At 41.9% G+C, this 21,479-nt stretch overlaps 1 protein-coding gene across 1 annotated transcript; it reads right to left on the reverse strand.

Annotated features, from left to right (window-relative positions):
- Positions 1-864: 864 nt before the first annotated feature.
- EIF3B (eukaryotic translation initiation factor 3 subunit B) lies at positions 865-20,883 on the reverse strand. Its single transcript, XM_075718489.1, has 19 exons — positions 20,352-20,883; positions 15,180-15,372; positions 13,716-13,835; positions 13,568-13,625; positions 12,790-12,918; positions 11,586-11,743; positions 10,524-10,655; positions 9,835-9,901; positions 9,223-9,269; positions 8,202-8,412; positions 7,545-7,617; positions 6,935-7,057; positions 6,339-6,417; positions 5,346-5,484; positions 4,584-4,709; positions 3,996-4,073; positions 3,418-3,526; positions 2,770-2,887; positions 865-1,434 (listed from the first exon to the last, which is right to left on the reverse strand). Exons 1-18 carry the CDS (start codon positions 20,881-20,883, stop codon positions 2,784-2,786), a joined length of 2,478 nt encoding a protein of 825 aa, XP_075574604.1. The 3' UTR covers positions 865-1,434; positions 2,770-2,783.
- Positions 20,884-21,479: the final 596 nt, after the last annotated feature.

Genomic DNA, 21,479 nt, shown 5'->3' on the forward strand with positions numbered 1-21,479 from the left:
TACCATCATTATGGAACAATTATTTCGAAGAGTCTTCCTGGTGAAGAGAACGTGGGAGTTAATCGAGGGGTTCGTGCATTTGCTATCACAGCAAGTTCACCTAAGGACAAAGAAAAGCGAGTGCTATACATATTGCTGTTCCTGGGCTGCCTCCAGCTGAGTGGGGCTACCCTTTGCCCAAAGGGTACTTTCTGCTTTCCGCTTCAGATCTGTCAGACACTGCTATGCAAGGGAGCTCAGGGTTTAAAAGGAGCCAGTCAAGAGGGCTCACGTTAGCAACTTCACTGGCCAGTCCAGGAGAGGAGACAGGACCATCCCCATTCTCCTCTGCCCCTCAAAGGGCAAGCAGCAGGCCAATCTCTCTCACTGCTCTGACAATATCCAGAAAAGAATTTCTGCTCATAAATACAAATAAGGAGAAGTTGCTCCACCAGCTTTACGTATGCTTTTCCCCTCTGAGCAGAGGGCTTTAGGAATGAAACTAGGTACTGTAACAGGGAGCATAAGGCATGTGTATACAGAGCACTTCTCTGAAAGTTTGCAATGTTCACTAACAAGACTTAGACTAGTCTGTTAATTCCTGAGGTTAGTGTCAGTTTGCAATGGTTTAAGAAATCCACTCATTTTCTAGTTGCTGCACTATAGTGAACAGGTCAACGTGTCAGATTAATGAGCTACCATCACTGTAAAAACCAAACAAACCACAACGCAAACCAGAAGAGACATGAGGAACTGAAATAAAAAAAAAAATCCAAAGGAACCATACAGTCAACATAGCAAACACACTCTTATTACTGTGGGTATTTTGACTTTCATCATTCAGGGAAAGATTCCCTACAAACAACGCGTAGCCAGCCTGGTTTTAGTATAGGTCTGCTTTTATTTCCATATTCAGCTCTTTAAGGGAGACATCCTTTCACAATCTGAAAGGAGGAGGATATAGCCCACTGTAGTGCTGCTTCAGCACACTAAAACACATCATACGAAAAATGGTTCTGTTGACTTTTCCCCAAACAAAATGAACGCCTGTCCATGTACTCGGGACATAGAAAGAGTCCCGAGACAGAAACATCGTGCGTGTGTGTAAGACAGAGGCTGATGAATCTCACCTCACTGGCAACAGTCAAAAACTGCCAGTTGGTAAGTACTGCACGGGAGTCAGGAAGTAAATACTGGTAGTAGTGGATTTAAAAAGAAAAAAAAAAAAAAAAATCAAACCCTAAAAAAAAAAAAGAATAAAAATTTAAAAGCAGCGCCTTTCCAGTATCTCGCTGCAGCAGGCAGCAAGACTTAAAGGCACTACAATGTGTCAGAATGGAGAAAATCTGGTGCATCCACCCCTCCAGAGTATAAGAATATGGATTAAAAATTCCAAAGTTGATGTAGGCTTTCTGAAAATGAACGAACTTCGTTTCAGCACAAGATACGGTGGTGCTGCAGAAGAGGGAAAAAGAGGTGAGTTAGCTACTGTGCTTTTATACAAACAGTTCAACCTCACCACAGATGCTAGCTGGTGAAAGGCTACATAAGCATGTGTTCCACCTGTTCTTAAACTGATCTTTGTTTAAATCCATGCACTAAGCAGCTTCTCTCCTTCTTCCTTCCATAAAAGGATCTCCCATGTATGGGACACAGATAAGCCAGATCCAAATATATTCAAAGGTATTAAGGTTATTCACTTTTCTACAGGTCCAAGAGGTATACTGCTCATATTTTCATAGAAACATTGAATGGGTTGGGTTGGGAGGGACCTTAAGGATCACCTAGTTCCAACCCCCCTGCCACGGGCAGGGACACCTTCCACTAGACCAGGTTGCTCAAAGCCCCGTCCAACCTGGCCTTGAACACTTCCAGGGATGGGGCATGCACAGCTTCTCTGGGCAACTTGTTCCAGTGCCTCACTCCTTAGGTATCTGGAGGCTAAAGAGCTGTAGGGTGACTTACAACTGTAAAAGGCATACTTCCAGTCTCCCCTTCCTCTTCCTTAAGTGAAGTCCTAAACATGACAGAGCAGGAACCCATTCCAGATCTTAAGTCCTATGCGAGTGCCTTCACTATCAAAATACCTTTTTCCCTCCTCAGTACAACAACAAGCTCCCTAAAGACCATTTCCTACAACAGGGGCTGAAAGTAGCCTCTATTTTCAACATACAACTATATAATATGAATTCACAAACAGGAACTGGGAAAAGCACTGGATTAAATAAAAGATTTCAGCAACAAGCAGTGACAGTCAGTACACAAGAATCTGCTACTACCTGAATTCTACCCAACATTTCTAGAAATGATAACAGAGTTCATGTGGATATGTAAACATCTACTCAAAGTTTTATCAGCCCACAGTCAACTTGCTGTATAATCTTTAGTACAGTATTTAAACTCTGTCCAGTCTTGAACTAACATGCAATTCTTCCAAAAGGCAAAATTCCTATCTCATACTAACTACAATTCCTCCTACTGACAGAAGTTAGAGATTCTGCAATGCACCGTGTTTAGAAGTTGACCCTGACTCTGTCACAGGTTTGACCACTCTGGCAAGACAGGACATACATAGTATTCTGCTCAGTACAACTCCTAAATCTGACTGTCTGCGATTACTTTTTAAAAAAGCTTTTGTCCCCTCTAGCCACAGAGAAAACATACACCAACTCAGAGCACAATACATTCACTCATGCAACAAACAGACCTAACTTTCTCAAACAAAGTATTGAATCTATACCAACAGCTGATAGAAGAAGTTCCTCTCTGCTGAGAGGTATGCTATCTTACCACAGTTTTATTAATTACTCTGGTTCTGCAAGGGTAATAATTTCTTCATTGATAAAAAATTCAACAGTCTCCTCCTCCCAGTCATCCACATTGCTGTCCAGCTCATCTGTGTCTACCCCTGGAATGGAGAAAACATTAACACTGAATGCATCGAACAAAGCAGCAGTGGAAAGCTTTGATGCTCTTGACAGAAACAGTCCTTAAACCACCAGTGAAATAAGAGGTATTTGGTGCTTTAAATCATAACAACTATGTGCTAAATTCATTAAATGAGAACCAAGGCATTACTGTCTCCCACCACAGGGGTTTTGTGGATTTTCTGGTTAAATGCAACACCCAAATCTCTTCAGTGTCTTATCCCAAGGTCAAGTCAATGCTTGCCCTGAAGCATAAAGAAGTGAGGTAAAACACAGATACCAAAATCTGGCAGCCAGCAATATTTGAGCTTTCTCCCGTTGAAAGAAAAAAAAAAATCTGTTGCAATTCAGGATAAAAAGTATAAATAACCTTCAGAGAACAAGGGACTAGCTTTGGCAGGAAATGGAGGGAGACAAGAAGTGGATGAATCCCCAGAACAGGGTAGTTATTTGGTAAGAAAGAGCAATTATCTAGCAGTAAGTCTGTACAAATGGCTTATGTGTGGCTTACCTCCTCGAAGCTCTAAACGTTCGTTCCTCTGCTCCATGTACAACTCTTGTGCCATCTTGCGGTACTTTCTGAACTCTTCCATCATTGTACGTCTCCTTTCCACTAGTTCCTACGGAGGCAGGAAGAGGTTGTTAAACCTCCCAATAAATCAAATGCACGTGATGCATTTGTTAGCAAGTCAAACTTTTTTCTCATGAACACAGATCTTTTTTCTTTTAAGACAGTAGAAACTTTCTCTTACATCATCAAAAATCTGTTTTGGTGAGGTTTTTTTAATTTAAAGAGCTTTTCTTAATTTAAAGACTGGCTAATGCAGCAACTCACTAAGAACCCCAAAATTTTACCACCTTTGCTTAATGAGGTAACACCAGTGCCTCTCCAGATTCATTACTGTTTAACCTGACCGTTTAGTAGCATATGTCTGAACTACCTGTTGGAACTAACTCTAACCATCTGGATTCAAATGAACATAGATGTTTGTTATAAAAGAAATTTAACTTACATATCACTATTACAAAATAAGTAAGGACAAGTTACAAGAGTTTCGTCTACATTATTATATTCCAAAATTGTCTTGCCTTTGAAGCTTTGGACTGGCTCAGGCGATCCTTCTGCTCAAATATCTTGGAGTATTTCTTCAGGTCCTTCTTAATTTGCTGTAAAACAGGGATTTTATTTCAACTGGAATATCAGGCTAGCAGTCACAACCACCATATTCTGTAAGAACTCCTTCAGTACAGCTAAGCAGGCTATGCATTTTTTAAAAACATCTCTCTTCTAAGCAATTTCCCTTCGCTATGATTTTGTTTGTTCTTCCTGGCTTATAGATCATGTAAATGCTTCTGTACACATGCATGTACATGTACACATTAGTGAAGTCTGGACAGCTAAATTCAATTTTGTTGTTCTATATACCCTTTCACTGTACCCTAACTGTAAGAACAAGTGGTAACCTTTTCTATTCTGAGCTTAAAGAACATTTAATATTTACAGTCATTCCCAGAAGTGAGGTCCCCTACAGCAATATGTTTTTTCACAAATTCAGGGCAAAAGGCAGTTGCATAACTCTGTAACAGTTCAAGCCTCATCCTCAAGAACAGGGAGTAAACCAAGTATGCTTATACACCAAATCAATATCGGCAGAAAGAGCCAGTGGAATACACTACCTTTATCTGATCCTCACTGAGCAAGGTAGCTGGTCGTGGTCTCCAGAGCAGCTGACAGAACCTGTCTTTATTGTTTTTCTGAAGTAGACGGCCTTGGAAGGTCCATAACCAATACGCATTGTCCACCTGGAAGAGTAGTGCACCATCTAAGCCAGATAAGCTATAACTTAACACTGTAGTCCTCACCCCATGTCTTAAGGGTCTTGTTTTATAAAATCAGCACCATCAGTCAACAGAACCAGGGTGCTCTTTTTATTAGTGCCCTCCTTGCACAAGTCAAATTCCTCAGCAAAATATTTGTTCACTGAAGCTTTGCAAGAGGTTACCTTCTGGAGGATCACAATAGTTTGAAACTAAGCCAGCCCTTCTATCATATTCTTAAGTCTCAGATTCTGTACTTGTACAGTACAGAGAGGATTACAGTGCAGTGGCTGGAACCATGCAAAAGTAATGACAGATGCAATACAGCCTGCTGTTCTGTGTGGACTGCAAGGAGATCAAGTTCCAAACTGCTAAAGACATAATGAAAATTCAGGAAAAGGACACTCAGTTTAGACTCATGAACTGCCCTTCCAGAACTTATTTTGGACAACCAGTGAATAAATACTGATGTCCAGAAATTAATGTATAAAACTACGGTGCAGGTTTTCAGTCATATAACCAGTGACAGGTGTCCATTTTCTCTTCCTAGCCAACAGCCCTTTCCAATACCTCTGGAAGAGGAGGAGAAGGGAGGGGAGAGGGAAAAGGAAGCATTAGTACCTTATGGCTCCACCAAGACACAGAAGTCACAATGTATCTGCCTGTAGGATCCCATTCCACATCTGAAGCTGTATAATGTTCGGCAATATTCATCATGGTGCAGTCAGATGTATCAACAAATGCTAAGGCACCATTCATGCTGCAAAGACAAAACACAACAGATTGTTTTACACACTAGAATAGCCTGGTTTTTTAAAAGCACTTCACAAGCTGCATCTTTACAACTCCTCACTACGAAAAGAAATTTTCACAGCAACCAAGAGACAGGCTCATACCAGTCTCTGTGGCTAGAAAGCAATGCGATGAATAAAAACAAAAATCCAAGTGAGAATGACACTTTTGTTTCTACATTCAGTGACCCTTAACCCACTTTATTTCTGTTCTTAAAGTCACAGTGAAAAGATACTATAGGCAAGTTACAGCCAGTTCAACAATCATATGCTTAAACATATTTAAGTAGTGAAGACAAGATTAAAGAAAAAAACAGATTTCTAAGATGAACAGCAGCGCTTGTGTGAAAGCATGTAAAGGCAACTACTACTCAACTGGTTAATAAAAATAATTTCCACTTGCTCTTATGTGAAACTTTCTTGGTAACTCTTTTACAAAACAGCTTTGTCATTAAGAGGTATGGCCCACGAGGAGGCACAAAACTACGACAACAAGAAATGCATTGTAAGAGCCACAGGCATGGCGCAAACTGGATTAGTTGAGTCAGTATTTAACTTAAACAGCTGAAAAGTATTTCTAAATATCCACTTTTCTGTTGAAAAATGCATTATTCATTTGATGTGGCAAAAATAGCAAGTAAAAGTTACAAAGGACTAAGCTACATCATGAAATTGCATCTTTTCCTTTGCTTTTGCAAAGCTGTATCAGGATTACACAGTAATGCAACATCCATGGAGATACCAAACACTTCTTGATGAGATACTCTAGTCTTTTTCCTCCTTAAAATGAGTGTGGTGTTCAAGTAACCTGTGCAATACTCACCTTCTGAGGCCAGCCAACACCACAAATTGTCCCTGAGGACTCCAGAATATCGTGTTTGCCTGCTGTTTGTCAAACGTTTCTGGAAAGAAACCAGACAAATTCAGAAAAAGATCTCAATCCAATGCCATCAATTAGCTTACAAGCAGTCAACTCCATCCATTCCTCAAGACATTTCTGAACTCTGCAAGCAAGTCCTAACCAACAGCCCTTAGCTCTACACTTCTAAAGACAAAACCCAGCAGCAGCAGAACATCCAAAGCTAGCAGAAAGAGAAGAAGATCAGAAGACCCCCAGCACCGAACTTGGGAATAAATTTTATCTAAGGTGAGCCAAGGCTGTGCTATTGCCTCACATGAGCTTCCCAAGGCCACAAAATTATTCTGGCTTGTAGGCCTTTTATTCCCAGACTCTGGACCGATTCAAAGTGAAAACAGTTTAGCTGTCACCAGAAAGTTAGATATCTAGAATACAGTATCAGGCATAGCACCTGTTGCCATATTGTCCACCACAAACAGCCACAATTTTGAGTTTACTGCATCTACTGCCATGCAAAATGCTTAGTATCTGCACTTTGCACTTGTTTTTCAGTCACTTACTTATGAGTTCTATTTTCCCATTGTTTTTAACATGGTAAAAAGAAACTGAAATTCGTGGAGTTTCTCCATGCAACACAGCAAACTTGCTTCCATTTGGTTCCCAAGCAAAGGCTATGATGCTTTCTGTAACAAAGAAGAGGTGTCAAAACTCTGTCAAAAGACAATACAAAGCTTTATTTTCAAGCAGTTACCACAGAAGACCAGGATGCTGAAGAGAGGGAACCCATCAGTTAACAGACTTTGCCATACAGACTATCTTTTAAAACACAGGTTGATAAGGCAAATGCAGGGAGTTATGGGAAATGTTTCAATTAAACAACAGATATAACATCTCCCATCTTCTACAAAATACACTGATATTATCAGTCCTACCATCTTTATGAATAACAGATTTTCAGTTCTGTCATTTTTCAAGCCAGTCACAAGAATGAAGAGCAACAAAAGTTTTGATTTCTCATTTTTACATGAGATGCCCTGCAACATGAACACTGTAGCTCCTATCAAAAGAGTTAACTTCCTAATTATGTCACATGTTGACAGGAATTTCTAAGAAACACGCAAGTGTCTACTCAAAAAAGTTAGAAGAGTAAAAGGAAATACTTGGCATTACCTTTCATTTCCACCACATCCACTGGCACCTGTTTCTCTCTCATTCGGAATATTTCAAAGTTGGTCACCACTCCCTGTAAAGGCCAAGATCAGTTCATTATCCAGCACAGAAGCAGTAGAGAAATAATTTTATTGCTAGGCATAGAGGGACAACTACACAACCAACAGCCTGTCAGGATGCAGAATGAGAGACAGAGGCCAAGATTTGTTTCCTTAATGAGAGCAGATAAATGCAGTATGCCTCATTACTGAACACATTCTAAATTTTTCTGTTCTGATAAAAAATAACTGAAGAATTGTACAAAAGCATTTGTTTCTTTTCAGACTGTTACGAAATTTAATTAAGACAAGTAAACATATGTCACATTGTGCAGCATGAACTATGGGCTGTTCAACAACTGCTTGAGTGTGTAGGAAAAGAGGTGAAGCATACAGCTCTCACCCAAGTCCAAGGTGCCACTAAAGTCGAACCAAATCTTGGACGCAAACGTTACATACATTTTGCTCGCCACATGCCTCAAATTGAAATGGAAAAATGAAAAATAGCTTTGACATCATATAATTTACACTATCTATATTAAAAGACAGCACTGTAAGAAAATGAGATGTCAGCATGAGATAGAACCAAATTTTATTAATATAATCAGAATCCACATACCTGTGTGCCTTTGGGAGTCCTGTCTACCTTCACACACAGGTAATCCCCATTCTTCTGCCAGTGTAGTTTACAATCTACAACATTGAACAAATTCCGCACACGAATTTCTTGTCTAGAAGGCAGCTGCATCAAAGTCACTCTTGCTGGGATGTCTTTGTCCTCAGGCACCCAGAAAGCAATTATGTTACCACCTGGAGACCATGAGAAGTCTCTACAGGAAGAAAGTTAAAAATATGCCATTTTAGTTTTTAGTTAGAGATACTACAAGCAGAAACCATTTTCATCATTGTATCTGAATGTTGCAAATATCAACTCTCAATAATAGACAGATACAGACAAGCAACTGAGGACAATTTAATAACCTTACACATATCACACCAGAATTTCTAAACTGCTATTTAAACGTGCTATATGACCAATGTTATCAAAACAGTACATTTCACTAAAGTGTAGGGGTTACAGCCAGTGTAACCGCTGAAGATCTAAGAAACAGGCTGATTAAAACCAATGAGCAAAAAAACCCTATTAAATTACACTGGAGACAATCTTCTTGCACCTGGGTACACTTAATTTTCTTGTTGCTTTACAGAGAGGTACCTCAAAAACTCTCACAGGAGTCAGCGTCCGTTGTGCAGACACGCACAAAACCAAAGCTGTTCCTTGCCAACAGGCAGTACACAGCGCACTGTTTTAAGCCAGCATACAACTTTTGTTAGGGAGATACTCCCTAACAAACTGCATTCCACTTCGGTTTTGTAGACAAGGAACAGGACTCCTAAGCTAGACCCTGGATTAAGCAGCACCACAAGAGGATTTCAAAGCATACAAACTATCAACTGCAGACATCAATAAATGGAGAATTTTCCATTCCTCTTTGCCAGTTTGTCTAACTTGACCGCTTCAACATATGAAGCCATTTGCTCTAGTCAACAGTCTAAAGATTCCTCTCACCGTAACAAAGCCCCAGACATAAAGATTCCAACTAAAGAGAGCACTTATCTTTACAAAAGAATAGACTCACCTTATCCCAGTGATTTTCAAGCTTTTTTTGTCCAACAACCCCATAGACTAAAAGAAGAGAAAGGCGTGAATTTTCAAGTTAGTAACATTCTTATATTTACACACACTCCCCTTCCACTCCTATTAGAGCACATAAACTAGGAAACTGTGTAGTTTTTGGAGATCCTGTATCCCGATTTTTTATTATGAATGTATGTATACCACAATTACAAATAAAATAAAAACTCCTGTACAGAATTAATGAGTACAGCAGCCTGAACTACAACGAAAAAGCAAAAGACTAGATTAGGCTGCAATTTATAGTGCGTTTTGGGTACTTTGGCACTCATCTGCTACTGAGAGCCAGAAGGCATCACAAACTTGATCCTATTGACTCTTGTAAGTAGTATATTGAGCTGTCTAGACCTTCTAGAAGTCTGGTGTGAAATTTACTGTCAGACTCAGTTAAAGTTTTTCACACAGGAGAGAATAACACAACAACAAATGGATTTCTCCCCTTTTAAGCCCAGCTCTAGAGTGTATTATTAAAATGTATCCTTTAAAATAGATAGCCTGGCAAAGACTGACATTGTAATGCAATAAGCATCATGCAAAAAAAAAAGCAAGAACTTACAGGTGTTTCATAGATGCTGAGGGTATCTGAAGTCATTCGAGCAAAGAATTTACCATCGTGACTCCATCTAAGCAAATGAAAAGAAAAAAGAGTATTAGAAAGGAACTGCTGTCCTGGTTTCAGCTGGGATAGAGTTTAGTGCTGTGCTTTGGATTTAGTATGAGAAAAATGTTGATAACACACTGATGTTTTAGCTGTTGCTAAGTAGTGTTTACACCAGTCAAGGACTTTTCAGCTTCCCATGCTCTGCCAGGGGCACGAGAAGCTGGGAGGGGGTGCAGCCAGGACAGCTGGCCCAAAGTGACCCCAGGGCTATTCCATAGCATACGGCGTCACGCTCAGTATAGAAAACGGGGGGAGTTGGCCGGGTGGGGGGCAGGCAGTGATCGCTGCTCAGGGACTGGCTGGGCATCAGTCAGCAGGTGGTGAGCAACTGCATTGTGCATCACTTGTTTTGTATATTATTATTATTTTCCCTTCCCTTCCTGTCCTATTAAACTGTCTTTATCTCAACCCACGAATTTTACTTTTTTTTTTTTTCCTACTCTCTCCCCCATCCCACTGGGGAGGGGGAGAGTGAGCAAGCAACTGTGTGGTGTTTAGCTGCCTGCTGGGTTAAACCACAACCACTACCTTTTTATTAAACAAAGTCTGGGACTACTTCTCTCTAATTCTGTTTCTCAACCTACTTAAAAATAGGCCAGTGAGCCGAGTTTTCACAGTGGAATCCTCGCTTCTTTTGCCCAGTCAGAATATCCCAGATGATAATAGCCTGAGGGTCATCCTGCGTGTCCATCAAAGGGCTGAAGGTCACTAAGTACCTACAAAAGAAATAATCAATTTTACTATCAAAACTTCATCTAATATGTCAGTACAAGCAAGCTTTTATCCAAATAATATTTAAATACAATGTACAAACAAACAGCAGTTTCCCTAATGAGATTTTTTGGAGTGGAGGGGAAAAATAAGAACAGTATGATAAAGGGGGAGAAACCTTCCAAGACGCAGTACTGCCCTGGCATCCCTCTGGCTGAAAAGACTCCAGATTTATGTGCAAGTCTTCCCATATTGATGTTACAAGAAAGGGGAACTCAACAAATACACTGTTACCTACTATATAGTTTTGCCACAAGAACATCATTGGTTTCAAACTGAATATAAATCCATTGACCTTAGCCAACCTGAACTATAGGTATGCTAGACTTCTCCATTTAAAGACAAATAATCTCTCTTTAATATACTAAAACATAAAAACTAATTGCTTCCAAATATGTTACTTGAAAACTAGCAAAATAAGATGCATCTCTGTTGAAATTATTTTAGCCTTCTCCAAAGAGCTCTTTAACCTTAAAGAAAGGTTAAGGAATTCATTGCAGTACTACAGATTTGGAGGATGCTACTCAATCGAAACTTCAGACAACTAGAAATCTAATACTACAGCTATCCCATCCAACTAAAGAGGAAAAAACATGGTTATTATCCCAAGGGAGAATAACATCTTTGAGGAAACTTGTCAGCTCAGTTTTATAGACCAATTATTCCAGATTATGTTAAGTATCTTTCCTGAAGTCAAATAAAAGTCAAGCAGAGTTTCACTCATTCTAAGAAGGATTTATGCATGAAAAGCAGTACTTCCAAAGGCAAAGGAGAACGGAAGACCCCAACCACATGAGGTTTGAAAGCACGGCAGCCAGAAGGTGTGTGCTTCATGCTTTTGACCCCTTAGCCCAAACCAATGCCATACTCCATACCTTTCACAGGGCGAGAAGTCAATAAGCTGTACTCCCTGGTGGCTAAACCTCTGAATCTGCTTGAACTTCTCTCCACCCCAAAGTGCGATGCCTCTCTGGTGGAATGTAGCCAAGTAGGTACCCTTTGGGGACCAACGTACATAGGTTTCTGTCCACCGCTGGATTCAAAAAAACCAAAAGTATACACAAAGGTTTAATTTCATGCTGAATTCCTAAAGGGGAAAGAATGTGTGGCTTGTAGCATCACATTTTGCAAATCCATTTACTAAGCGAGGATCTCAGAATTAGTGATACCTTAGACTAGTTGTGGAGTTTGATTTCATGCACATAATGCACGGTACTTACTCTTCAGGTTGAAAACTGTCAATTGAGACCTTTTCAACTTACTGATCACCAAAACCATTTTCCAGGTACAGTGACAACCTTTGTATAGTAACAATTAAACCCACCTAACAGGCTTGGGTTTCCTTGTTGTCTTTCAGCCCTGGTAAGAACATACTCTGCTCAGAAGTAAGGGTAAGTATTTCAAATTTCTTAACAACAATACAGCTCTTGGCCTTCAGCTAAGTTAGAGAGGTTTCAGCAATATAGACCATGGCCAGTGACCATGGTGATGAGCAAAAGCACTCATCATCCCAGAGCCAACTTCTTTCTACTGTAATGCGTAATGGTTATTAAAGAAAATGCTTCTGGGTACCAACAGTTCTCAGCAAGTCAACTGCCTGCAGCAGACAGGCACACTAACTCTCCCTTTTATATTCTATTAACAAAACCAGCTATTCCTCTTCAGCACCTCTGCGGTCAGCAAAAAATGATCAGAAGCAGCATACTTAAGCACATACTCAGCTCTAATGAACAGTACTCCTCAAACTCTGACTTTGCATTTTGAGGTCTTTCTGAATCATCTATAATATAGAGATGAAGGAAACTAATAGGCATCGTGGACTAGTTTAAAAAAAAAAAAACAAACAAAAACCAACCGAACACCACAAACAATTTACCTCCACATTTGTTTTACCTAAGCAGCTAAGTCTAATTCTAAAGGATGTAATTTCACCACTCCTTTTCAAAAGGAAGAAAAGAGTATTTCAGCAACAGGGGAAAAAAATATCTTTTAAAAAAAATAAAATAAAAGCCTGAAATGTCATAAAATGAATGAGACTGACAGTGTATCTGCAATGTACAGCACTTCCAGGACACTCACTGCTCTGTCCTCAATTTGAACAGGTTCCTTGATATCATTCCAAAAAATAGAGGTCCGGTCTCCTGACTCAAAGATCACACTGTACTGATCCCTACAATCAGGATCTTCCAACCAGTATCGGAGATTCCCCTAAGAAAAATAGAAGCAAAAAGATTATTAGTGAGTCAAAGGCTAAGACAACAAGTTCCCCAAATTACTATCTACCTGGCAGGTAGAAGTTGGTCTTACACAGAGCATGCAACTTTGGAGTGTTACCATTGCAAACAAGTTTTTAAAGTGAAATTAAATAATTCAAACTACTGGTTACTGGAGGCTAAGAAAACAGATCACAAAAAGGTGGACCTTCAAGGTGGTTTGATGATGTTTAACACTGCTTGCCTAAAATAACTTAAGGATTTTTTTGTGTTTTTTTTTTTTTTAAAAAAAAAAACCCTATCCGTTCCTCCACAGGACTTTTTACAAAGCTAGTGGTAACAAACACAGAAGCTTGCCTCAAACATTTAAAAATATAAGATGCTTTCAAAATTCTATTTTTAAATGACTTGTGCAAAATCATTATTTGCTCTGAAGTTTTACCCTATGTGGAGCTACTAAGCAGAACCACTAAGATCCTCCTGTCACTTCATGACAGTGAGAAGGAAGGAACAGGAACACGTGATCACTACTGCTACTTACAACAACACTATTAACATACTGTTTCTATTTTCATATGAACACTCCAGCAACGAAGTAATCGTTCCATATTATGCTGAATATTCTTTTTCCAAAAAATCCTTACCAAATCCTTAAATGGCTGTTTCTCAGGGATTTCCCATTCATCACTGATTGTCATGTACCTGAAAGAGACATTTGACTGGTTATACTCCGTGCAGGCACTCTTGACTAGAATCCCAAAATCTACAGATCCACGAGATAGCTGCACTCACTTATCAAAGTCTGTGAAAAGGTTGACTCTGAAGGTGTGCTGTTTATCCAGTTTGTATCCATCTGCATTCTTCACAGCATCCACTGCATGAGATGGAGACATGTACTCCAGAAAGATGTACCTACAATGAAGGAAGATGAAAGCAGGAAGTCATCACTGACTACATAACAAGCTCATAACAAAAAAAATAAATTAAATAAATAAAAGTGAAACAATAGGGATTAACTAAGAACTCAGTACAGAGCATCTACAAAATAACTTCTTGTCTTGTCCCTAACCAATTAGGGTCAAAAGCAATTTCCATTTTGGCCACAGGCACATACACACTTTATAGCTGCATGGGCTGGACCTGAACTAAACTGATAGCCTTTCTGTAAATGGGCTAGACTAAGCGATGAAGGCAAGTTCAGTGCAAGACAGAACAACGAGAGCTAGCAACAGGCAGGTTAAGTATGCAGCTCTTTCCAGCTGAATGACGGATCATGTTTAGAAACTGTAAATCCTGCTGTCATCGGCATCTCAAAGCACCACTCTTGTTTTTCAATTACACTGAATATAATTCAGCTTCCTTCTCCCCACTAATACAACCTAGCTTGTAGGCCAGCAGACTTAAAATTAACAGTATCCTGAAGACTGTCAGACACTGACTCAAAGAGGGGCATGAACACAGAGAGACAGAATAATTTTCCCATGCTTCTCACACTGACCTTACAGAACCAACAATCCCTCCACTCCAGAAAACCCACTTTTTTTATGCTTTCTGAACTACGGATTCCTCCCAAACTCAGGAATATACGCAACTCAAACCACAGTAACAAGACTCAGTAAAACCTCATATTTATCAGATTGACTTTTCCCTGGTTTCTCTCCTTAAAACTTGCTTCCCTTTGCCCTCTCCCTTTGGGCTTGATCATTTCTGGTTAGCTTTCTTCTCAATTTCAGATGCTGCAATTAACCAGGAATAGGGATCAGAAGCTGGAAAAGGAGAAAAGCATCCTGGGAAGGGCTCGCTGAACTTAAGGAAGTTGGAGTCACTAATGTAAGCATAAGCACTGGCAACCAGAGACAGAATATTGGCAGTCCATTTTGCAATAAACAGTACATCCACTGCTACTAAATTTTTAACTAAAATGGACCTTTAACCTATTTATTAGCCATATCAGAAAATTAACAAAACTCATTTAGTTCTGCACAGAAATTTGTCTTCCAAACCCAGCTAAACTGTTTCCATAATTAATCCACACACACCCTGTAGCTTAGTGAGCTATTAAGCTTCTCAGCTCCCTTGGGAACTTCTGTTTGTCACTGAGACTAGATGTCAGGATTGTACAGATTGTAGAAGAAAGTGATGAGCATGACTATGAGGTCACCATAAAAACTGGCCATAAAGTATTGACACTTTTAATCAAGGGTAAGTCAGAGCAGTGTTTCAATCCTATTTCCAGTAGAAGTTATCATGACTTACCCTTTTGTCTTCCCATCTGCTTCTGGATAAAATTCATTGATAATTTTACCAAACTTGGAAAATATTTTGTGGATGACATTTTTCAGTTTCTCAAGTCGGTCCGGCCCAACCTGGGGAACATTATCCACAACGATTACTGAGTCAATTCCGTCTGCTTCCTGTGGCCGATCTTTCAGTACATCGCCAAGTAATTCTGCAAAGAAAAAGCATACAAGAAACTAAGGCACCAGTCTACATCATTAAGGAGGAAGACAGAAAGATGAAAAGAATAGTAAGAGAACAGAAAGACTTCAAATTTCAGGAAATTTCAAGAATCATTTAAGAAACTTGGTAGCGCATGAATGTTCTATCAGAGATACAACTGAAGTGAATACACAATACTCCAACAGTATTTCCTTGCGTGATTACGCAGTTTCTTGCAAACTTCAAGCAGCTAACTCTTGAAAGTCTTTCTTAAAGAAATACCTTACATTGAGGACATCAACACTTGCACTATTAGCTTGTTTCGGGAGTTGGAACTGTCTCACGAAGTCCTCAAAATTGACAATAAAACAGACAACTAAGATTTACTGCCCAAGCTCTGACTAGTAGCTTTGCTCAAATTGTAACCAGATGACTTTGATAAAAAGAAATGTAACATGTACCTCCCTCCCAAGTTACACGAGTTTTAGCATAATTCAAAACTATCTGCCATACTGGAAGCTCTGCGTGGCTTAGCATCACTATAATTAGGTTTGAGAACTCATGCTCTGTCTAAACCTTTAATTAAACACAAAAATGAAGGTCTAAGACAAGACACTTAAAGCCATATTTAAGCATGCAGCAAGTGAAGACAAGCACACACCTTTTCATACTCTGGATATTCTTCAACCATACTAGCTCCCCTTTCCTATATCGTCTTACAAATTTTGAGAGTACTTGCTGGTGGGATGGTTTGTTCAGGCCCTACACTGGCAGCTTCAAGCTTCTTTCTACTGGGAAGAGATTACTTACAATATCCTTCAAGTTTCCCTTACACAGAAGGGAGAACATTCATGGTGACTGTAACTCTGCAGCTGTGGCTTGCATACCACGCACTGGGATGAAAACAGTTAAAAGGTACAAAGTGCACCTATAAACTGTGCACAAAATCAGGAGCTTCCACAACAATGCTGCGTTACTTTTATGTAGTAGGCTTCTAGACATACATTCTGTAGCGTTCTAGACATATCTAACTTTAATCTACTCCTCAAGTCAATTCTATTGACTTCTATGTACTAACCTGTAGATCCAAGAAGAGTCAGAAAAATTACACCAATGATTCAGTCCTCAATGGATTGAACTAGAATTGCTAAAGACAAGGACATCCAAACAACCTCTCAAATAATTTTAAACTAAGGTTATTTTTAAACCTTTCCAGGAATAAAATCCCACGCTATCCCTAGCTATCCTGTTCAAACATACACTTTAATTCTTGTCTAGATTACTGGTTGGTTCACAGTGTAATTGGTCATGCCCCTGCAACTTATTAACATGACTGCATTATTGTATTCTAAAGAAACATCAGTTAGAAGTGGCAGATTATTTCTGTCTCATTGACATTTTTAGTTTTGTGTACTTAAATGGACCAGAATAAGACATTCTGCTAATAAAAAAAGCCAAACATGCTAAAATGAATGGCAAAGTTTCACACATGTAATATAAATAGGAAAAACATGCATGCATATCTGCAGTAAGTTTTAAGCTGATGTGAAATACGCTTACTTTGAATTTCAAACTAAAAAAACCTTGGCCTTCTATAACTTTAAGCTTCAACAGGTTATACCTGTGAAGCTTTCCATTGATTTGGGGCAATACACTTCACAAAAGTTTATGCATAAGCAGATGCTATCACCACAAAGATTACATAGTATTCACAGAATGTTGTTGTTTGGAGTATTTATTACTCAAAAAGCTGCTCTCCACGTGCATGTAGGAACTACAAATAAAAAGTTAAAAGACGCTAACTTGTATAATAAAAACAAAGATCCAGAAATTGTGAAAACGTACTCTTAATGGTAGCAACTAAAGAAAACTGAAGAGGTTAGAGGAATCATCCTCCATGTTACATCATTTTACTTACTCTGCACACTTTAGATTATATTCACAAACTTCTCCCATTTATAGCAACTATTTACTAGTTTGCAGCAACTATTAAAAAATGACTAAGACCACATATACACTTCAGAGCAAGTCAAATATTCAGTGAACAGTGTACAACACAAAGGTTAGTGACAAGCAGGAGGACTTGCTAGAGAAGTGAACTTTTAAGAAACAAGTTAGAAGAGAGCCCTTAGTGAGGAGCAGCAGACTGAAAATTGGGAAAAGTCAAGCACAGGAAAAGTTCATAAAGAAACAGAGTTAAGAACAGATATTCTGATAGCACAAAACCATACAGGTCACTGAGGACGATCAAAAAACTTGACAGGAAGATAAAGGCACCAGTCCAAGCAAGCACAATCACCAATGATGACAACTTTAAGAGCACCATCTGGAACAAATAGGTAGGCAAGGAAGTAGAAGGAAAATGGAACATACAGCAAAAAACTGACTTCTTTCAAAAGCACAGCAGTGGCTATCGGGAATCACTCCATAGACAGTGTTCTACCACACAGACTAAAAGTGCTTTAAGTTACTACTGAAGGTATTTTGGACCACCTTCCCCCCTCCTTCTTTAACTTTTTGCTACAAAGTTGAAAGCTGACTCAAACTGTTACAGATCCAGAAGAGAAGAACACAGATGACCACTGCAAGTTAACTTCCCAGTATGCGCTGGATCTTAAGATATTCTTTCAGGAGTAAGTCATTCTCCAGGTAGCTGACAATACAGTGAAGTTGTGGCTAGGTAAATCACTAGGATTTAGGGCACACGCAGTGAAGTGTCTGCTATGCCTACAAAAATTGGACAGATTGAAAGGAGGAATTTAAAAGTCTGATACTAAAGTAAAATAACATGTGAATTTCTTATTTACTCTATAATCCCGTATCTTAGATTTTCCCTGCGTATAAAATGAAAGCATGTCCCACAAGGACACTTCAACAGAAGCCTACAAGAAAAAAACAAACAAAAAAGCCCCCACAAAAAACCCACAAAAGGGTAACTTTTAGGCTCTATTAGTCATTTTTTCATAACTACTTCTCACAAAAGACTCTGTAGTCCTACAGACAAACGAAAGAATGCATATTTAGATTCATGCGCAAGAATACAATACCCTGTATTGAATCAAAACTGTAGAGAATTAAAGACAAATACCTACATTGTACACTTCCTCTACCTTAAATTCAAAATTGCTAACAAAGGAATCTTCAAAGGGTAAGAAGCTGGTTTAGCCAGCTCTTATTCTACCCACAAGACAAGCGGGGTGTGGTGGGTACACGGCTATCTTTGGCTGGCAGTATTTTAAGGACCACTATCATTATCTGAACTAAAGCTTCATTGCACCTAAGTGGTTATCTGACACATCCCTTCTCCTGCTTGAACTCGGATCAGCCGTTCTGCACCATTCTGGAAAAAAAAAGTTGAAGTAATGCATCTGAGATGGTCCAATCCTAAAGCTGGTCCAGCTCAAAAGTGCTCCTGAAAATGTAATGTTATCGTAAGCATTGAAACAGCCTTGGCTCAGTGACACTGATGGACTGCCTTTCTCCCTAGCGAGTCATCAGGATAAGGGGAAAGGAATAAGGAAGCTCAAGAAGTAACACACAGATGGAAAGCCAGACCGGCAAGAGTGACTAAACTTACAACACTGTAATTCAGACACTATTATTCATATAGCTGAGAAGTTAACCCAATTAATCCTTAACAATAAAACAGGTGAGGATGGAAGACATGCCTACTTTCTGAATAGACAGAAATGAACAATCCTAGATGTAGACAAAGCGTATCACACAAACACTTAACTAGACAAACAGAATCCAACTATATGCTTGCAGACAACTTTGCTGAGGTCTCTTTAAGAAACAAATGTACAACTTCAAAGAGCTATACAGACTGCTAAATTGACACTAGCAAACACTTCCTCAACGTAAGATATTTTTCTGCTGTTTCATTAAGCTAAGCACAGGTCTGGAATACTAAAAGGCACATACACCACCTGTATTCCACTGCCATTTGAAACAACCAACTGACCTACAATCACATGCTTTAAGAAACATTTTTCCCCGTTCTGATACATGTAAGGTAAGACCCTACCACATGGAGAATATACATATATAAGACTATACAACAGCACATATACTAGAGCAAGTATTGGCAAAAGAACTACTTTTGCTATTCTGAGAACTGAGACGATTTATCTAGAAAGATTTATCTGAAACGTATTAAAATAGAGTTCTAACTCCTGTATGCCAAAACTAGGTATTCCCATAATTACGGACGCAGTCATACAATGGCTTAGCCATTTTAAGACAGTTAACATCCAATCCTTTTAAAAGGGCCTGAGTTTGAATTTGCAACTCTCAGAAATAATTTTTCCGTATTTTCTTGTCACAAAGTACCTACATCACATCTTCACGAGCAGCAACTCTTCTCAAACCCGTACTATTTATCTATGGATTTCACTCTGGATGCGTGGAAAAAAACAGAACGATGAAATCTAGTTTGTAAACGCCTGGTCAGCGATTTAAAACTTCTGTTTTTACAGCCGAGTTGAACTAACGGAGGCAAAACGGAAAGCACGCCAGTCGACGACTCCGTTTTGCGAGGGCAGCCCACAGATCGATACTTGAAGTTCAACAGCAAATTTAAGAAGGGCGGCAATGAAACGTTACCGTAGGGGGCCCAGGCGCCCCAGAAGGCGGCTGGTTCGAGAAGCAGGGCTACGACGGGGACGTGCGCTCAGCATCTGGAGCCGCCCGCTACCACGGCCCGGGCCAGCTGCCAGCCCCGCGGGGGCCCGGCGAAGCGGAGCCGGCTCCCCGCGCCCCGCCGGACGCCTCCCTCGGGCAGCGCTGGCTCGCAAGGCGGCCGGCCGGCACGGCGGCGGGAGCGGCGGGCTGCACGGCACCAGCCGGCGCGGCCGCGGCCTCCCCAGCGCTGCTGGGCGGCGGGCGGGCCCGGGGCCCACCGCCGGAGCTCCCCCGCCTCCCCGCGGCCCCTCCCTTCCCCTCACGGCCGGCCTGAGCAGGCCCAGGCGCCGGCCGTCCGCTCCGCACCTTCGTCGCTGATGTCGTCCACGAAGTCCTCGGGGTCGCTGAAAGAAATCTCGTCCTCGGGCTCGGCCGGGGCGGCGGGCGCGGCCTCCCCGTCCTCCTGCGCCGCGCCGGGCTCGGCCGGCGCCTCGGCCTCCGCCGCCGGCTCGGTCTCGGCCTCCGCCGCCGGCTCGGCCTCGGGCTCGGGCTCGGCCGGCGGCTCGGCCTCGGGCTCGGCCCCCGCCTCCGCCTTCTCGGGGCTTTCGCGGCCGGACGGCGGCTGAGGCGAGGGCGGCTGAGGCGGCGGCTGCTCGGGCTCGGCGGCGGCGGCCTCCTCGGCGGCGGGCGGCGGCGGCTCGGGGGGCCCCGGCGGCGCCTCAGACTCGCCTCCTTCTTCCTGCCCCTCTCCCTCCTCCTCCTCCTCCTCCTCCTGCTCCTGCCGCTGCTGCGGCGGCTCCGCCGGCGGCGGCGGGGGCCCGTCCGCCTGCTCGGGCTCCTGGGCGGCCCCTCGGGCGGCGGGCGGCGCGGCGGCCGGGCTGCGCTCGCTGTCCTGCATGGGGCTGGCTGCGGGGCCCCGCCGGCCGCGCGCTCCCAGCTCGAGCGCGACGGGGAAAGGAGCGGGGGAGGGGCGGGGAGGCGCCTCGCGCCGGGCCATGTGCGCCAGGCCCGGCGGGCCTCGCGCGGCGGCGCCTACCAACTGGCGGGGGGGGGGGGAGAGGGGGGAGAATATCCCTGCCCCGCCGCAGCTTCTGCCCGCCGCCGCCTTCTCCCCGCTCCGCTCAGAAGCGGCTGCTGTTCCTTTCGCCGCCCGCTCCTCGCTCAGCCAGCGGCGGCTCCCGCTCCTTCTCACCCCGCAGCCGCCGTGGCTCCCCCCGTTTCGTGCCTGGCTGTGGTTGAGCCCAAGATGGCGCCTCCCTCCAGTCTACAGAGGTGGGGTTCGGCCGAACCATTTTTCGGGGAGCGGGAGGCGCCCCGGACATTTAACTGCGCAGACATAGAGTGGAGCCTTCCTGTGTTTTCGGCAGCTCAGCGTATCTCCCCGTCCAGCAGAAGGTGACAGGACAGCACACTGAGGCGAAACCTACCCGCCGCCCCCCCCTACAAACCCTCCGCCATGCGCTCGCCCGAAAGCTGGCGGTGCCCGCGCGGGCG

This window comes from Pelecanus crispus, chromosome 11 (genome assembly GCF_030463565.1).
Source record: "Pelecanus crispus isolate bPelCri1 chromosome 11, bPelCri1.pri, whole genome shotgun sequence".
In the NCBI taxonomy this organism is placed as follows: domain Eukaryota; kingdom Metazoa; phylum Chordata; class Aves; order Pelecaniformes; family Pelecanidae; genus Pelecanus; species Pelecanus crispus.

Coding starts and splice junctions, on each gene's coding strand:
- EIF3B (XM_075718489.1), bottom strand. CDS start 20,883: ATGCAGGACAGCGAGCGCAGCCCGGCCGCCGCGCCGCCCGCCGCCCGA. Junction 13,836..15,179: donor GCAGATGGGAAGACAAAAGG/GTAAGTCATGAT, acceptor CCTTCATTGTAG/GTACATCTTTCTGGAGTACA. Junction 10,656..11,585: donor GACTTCTCGCCCTGTGAAAG/GTATGGAGTATG, acceptor TTTCTTTTGTAG/GTACTTAGTGACCTTCAGCC.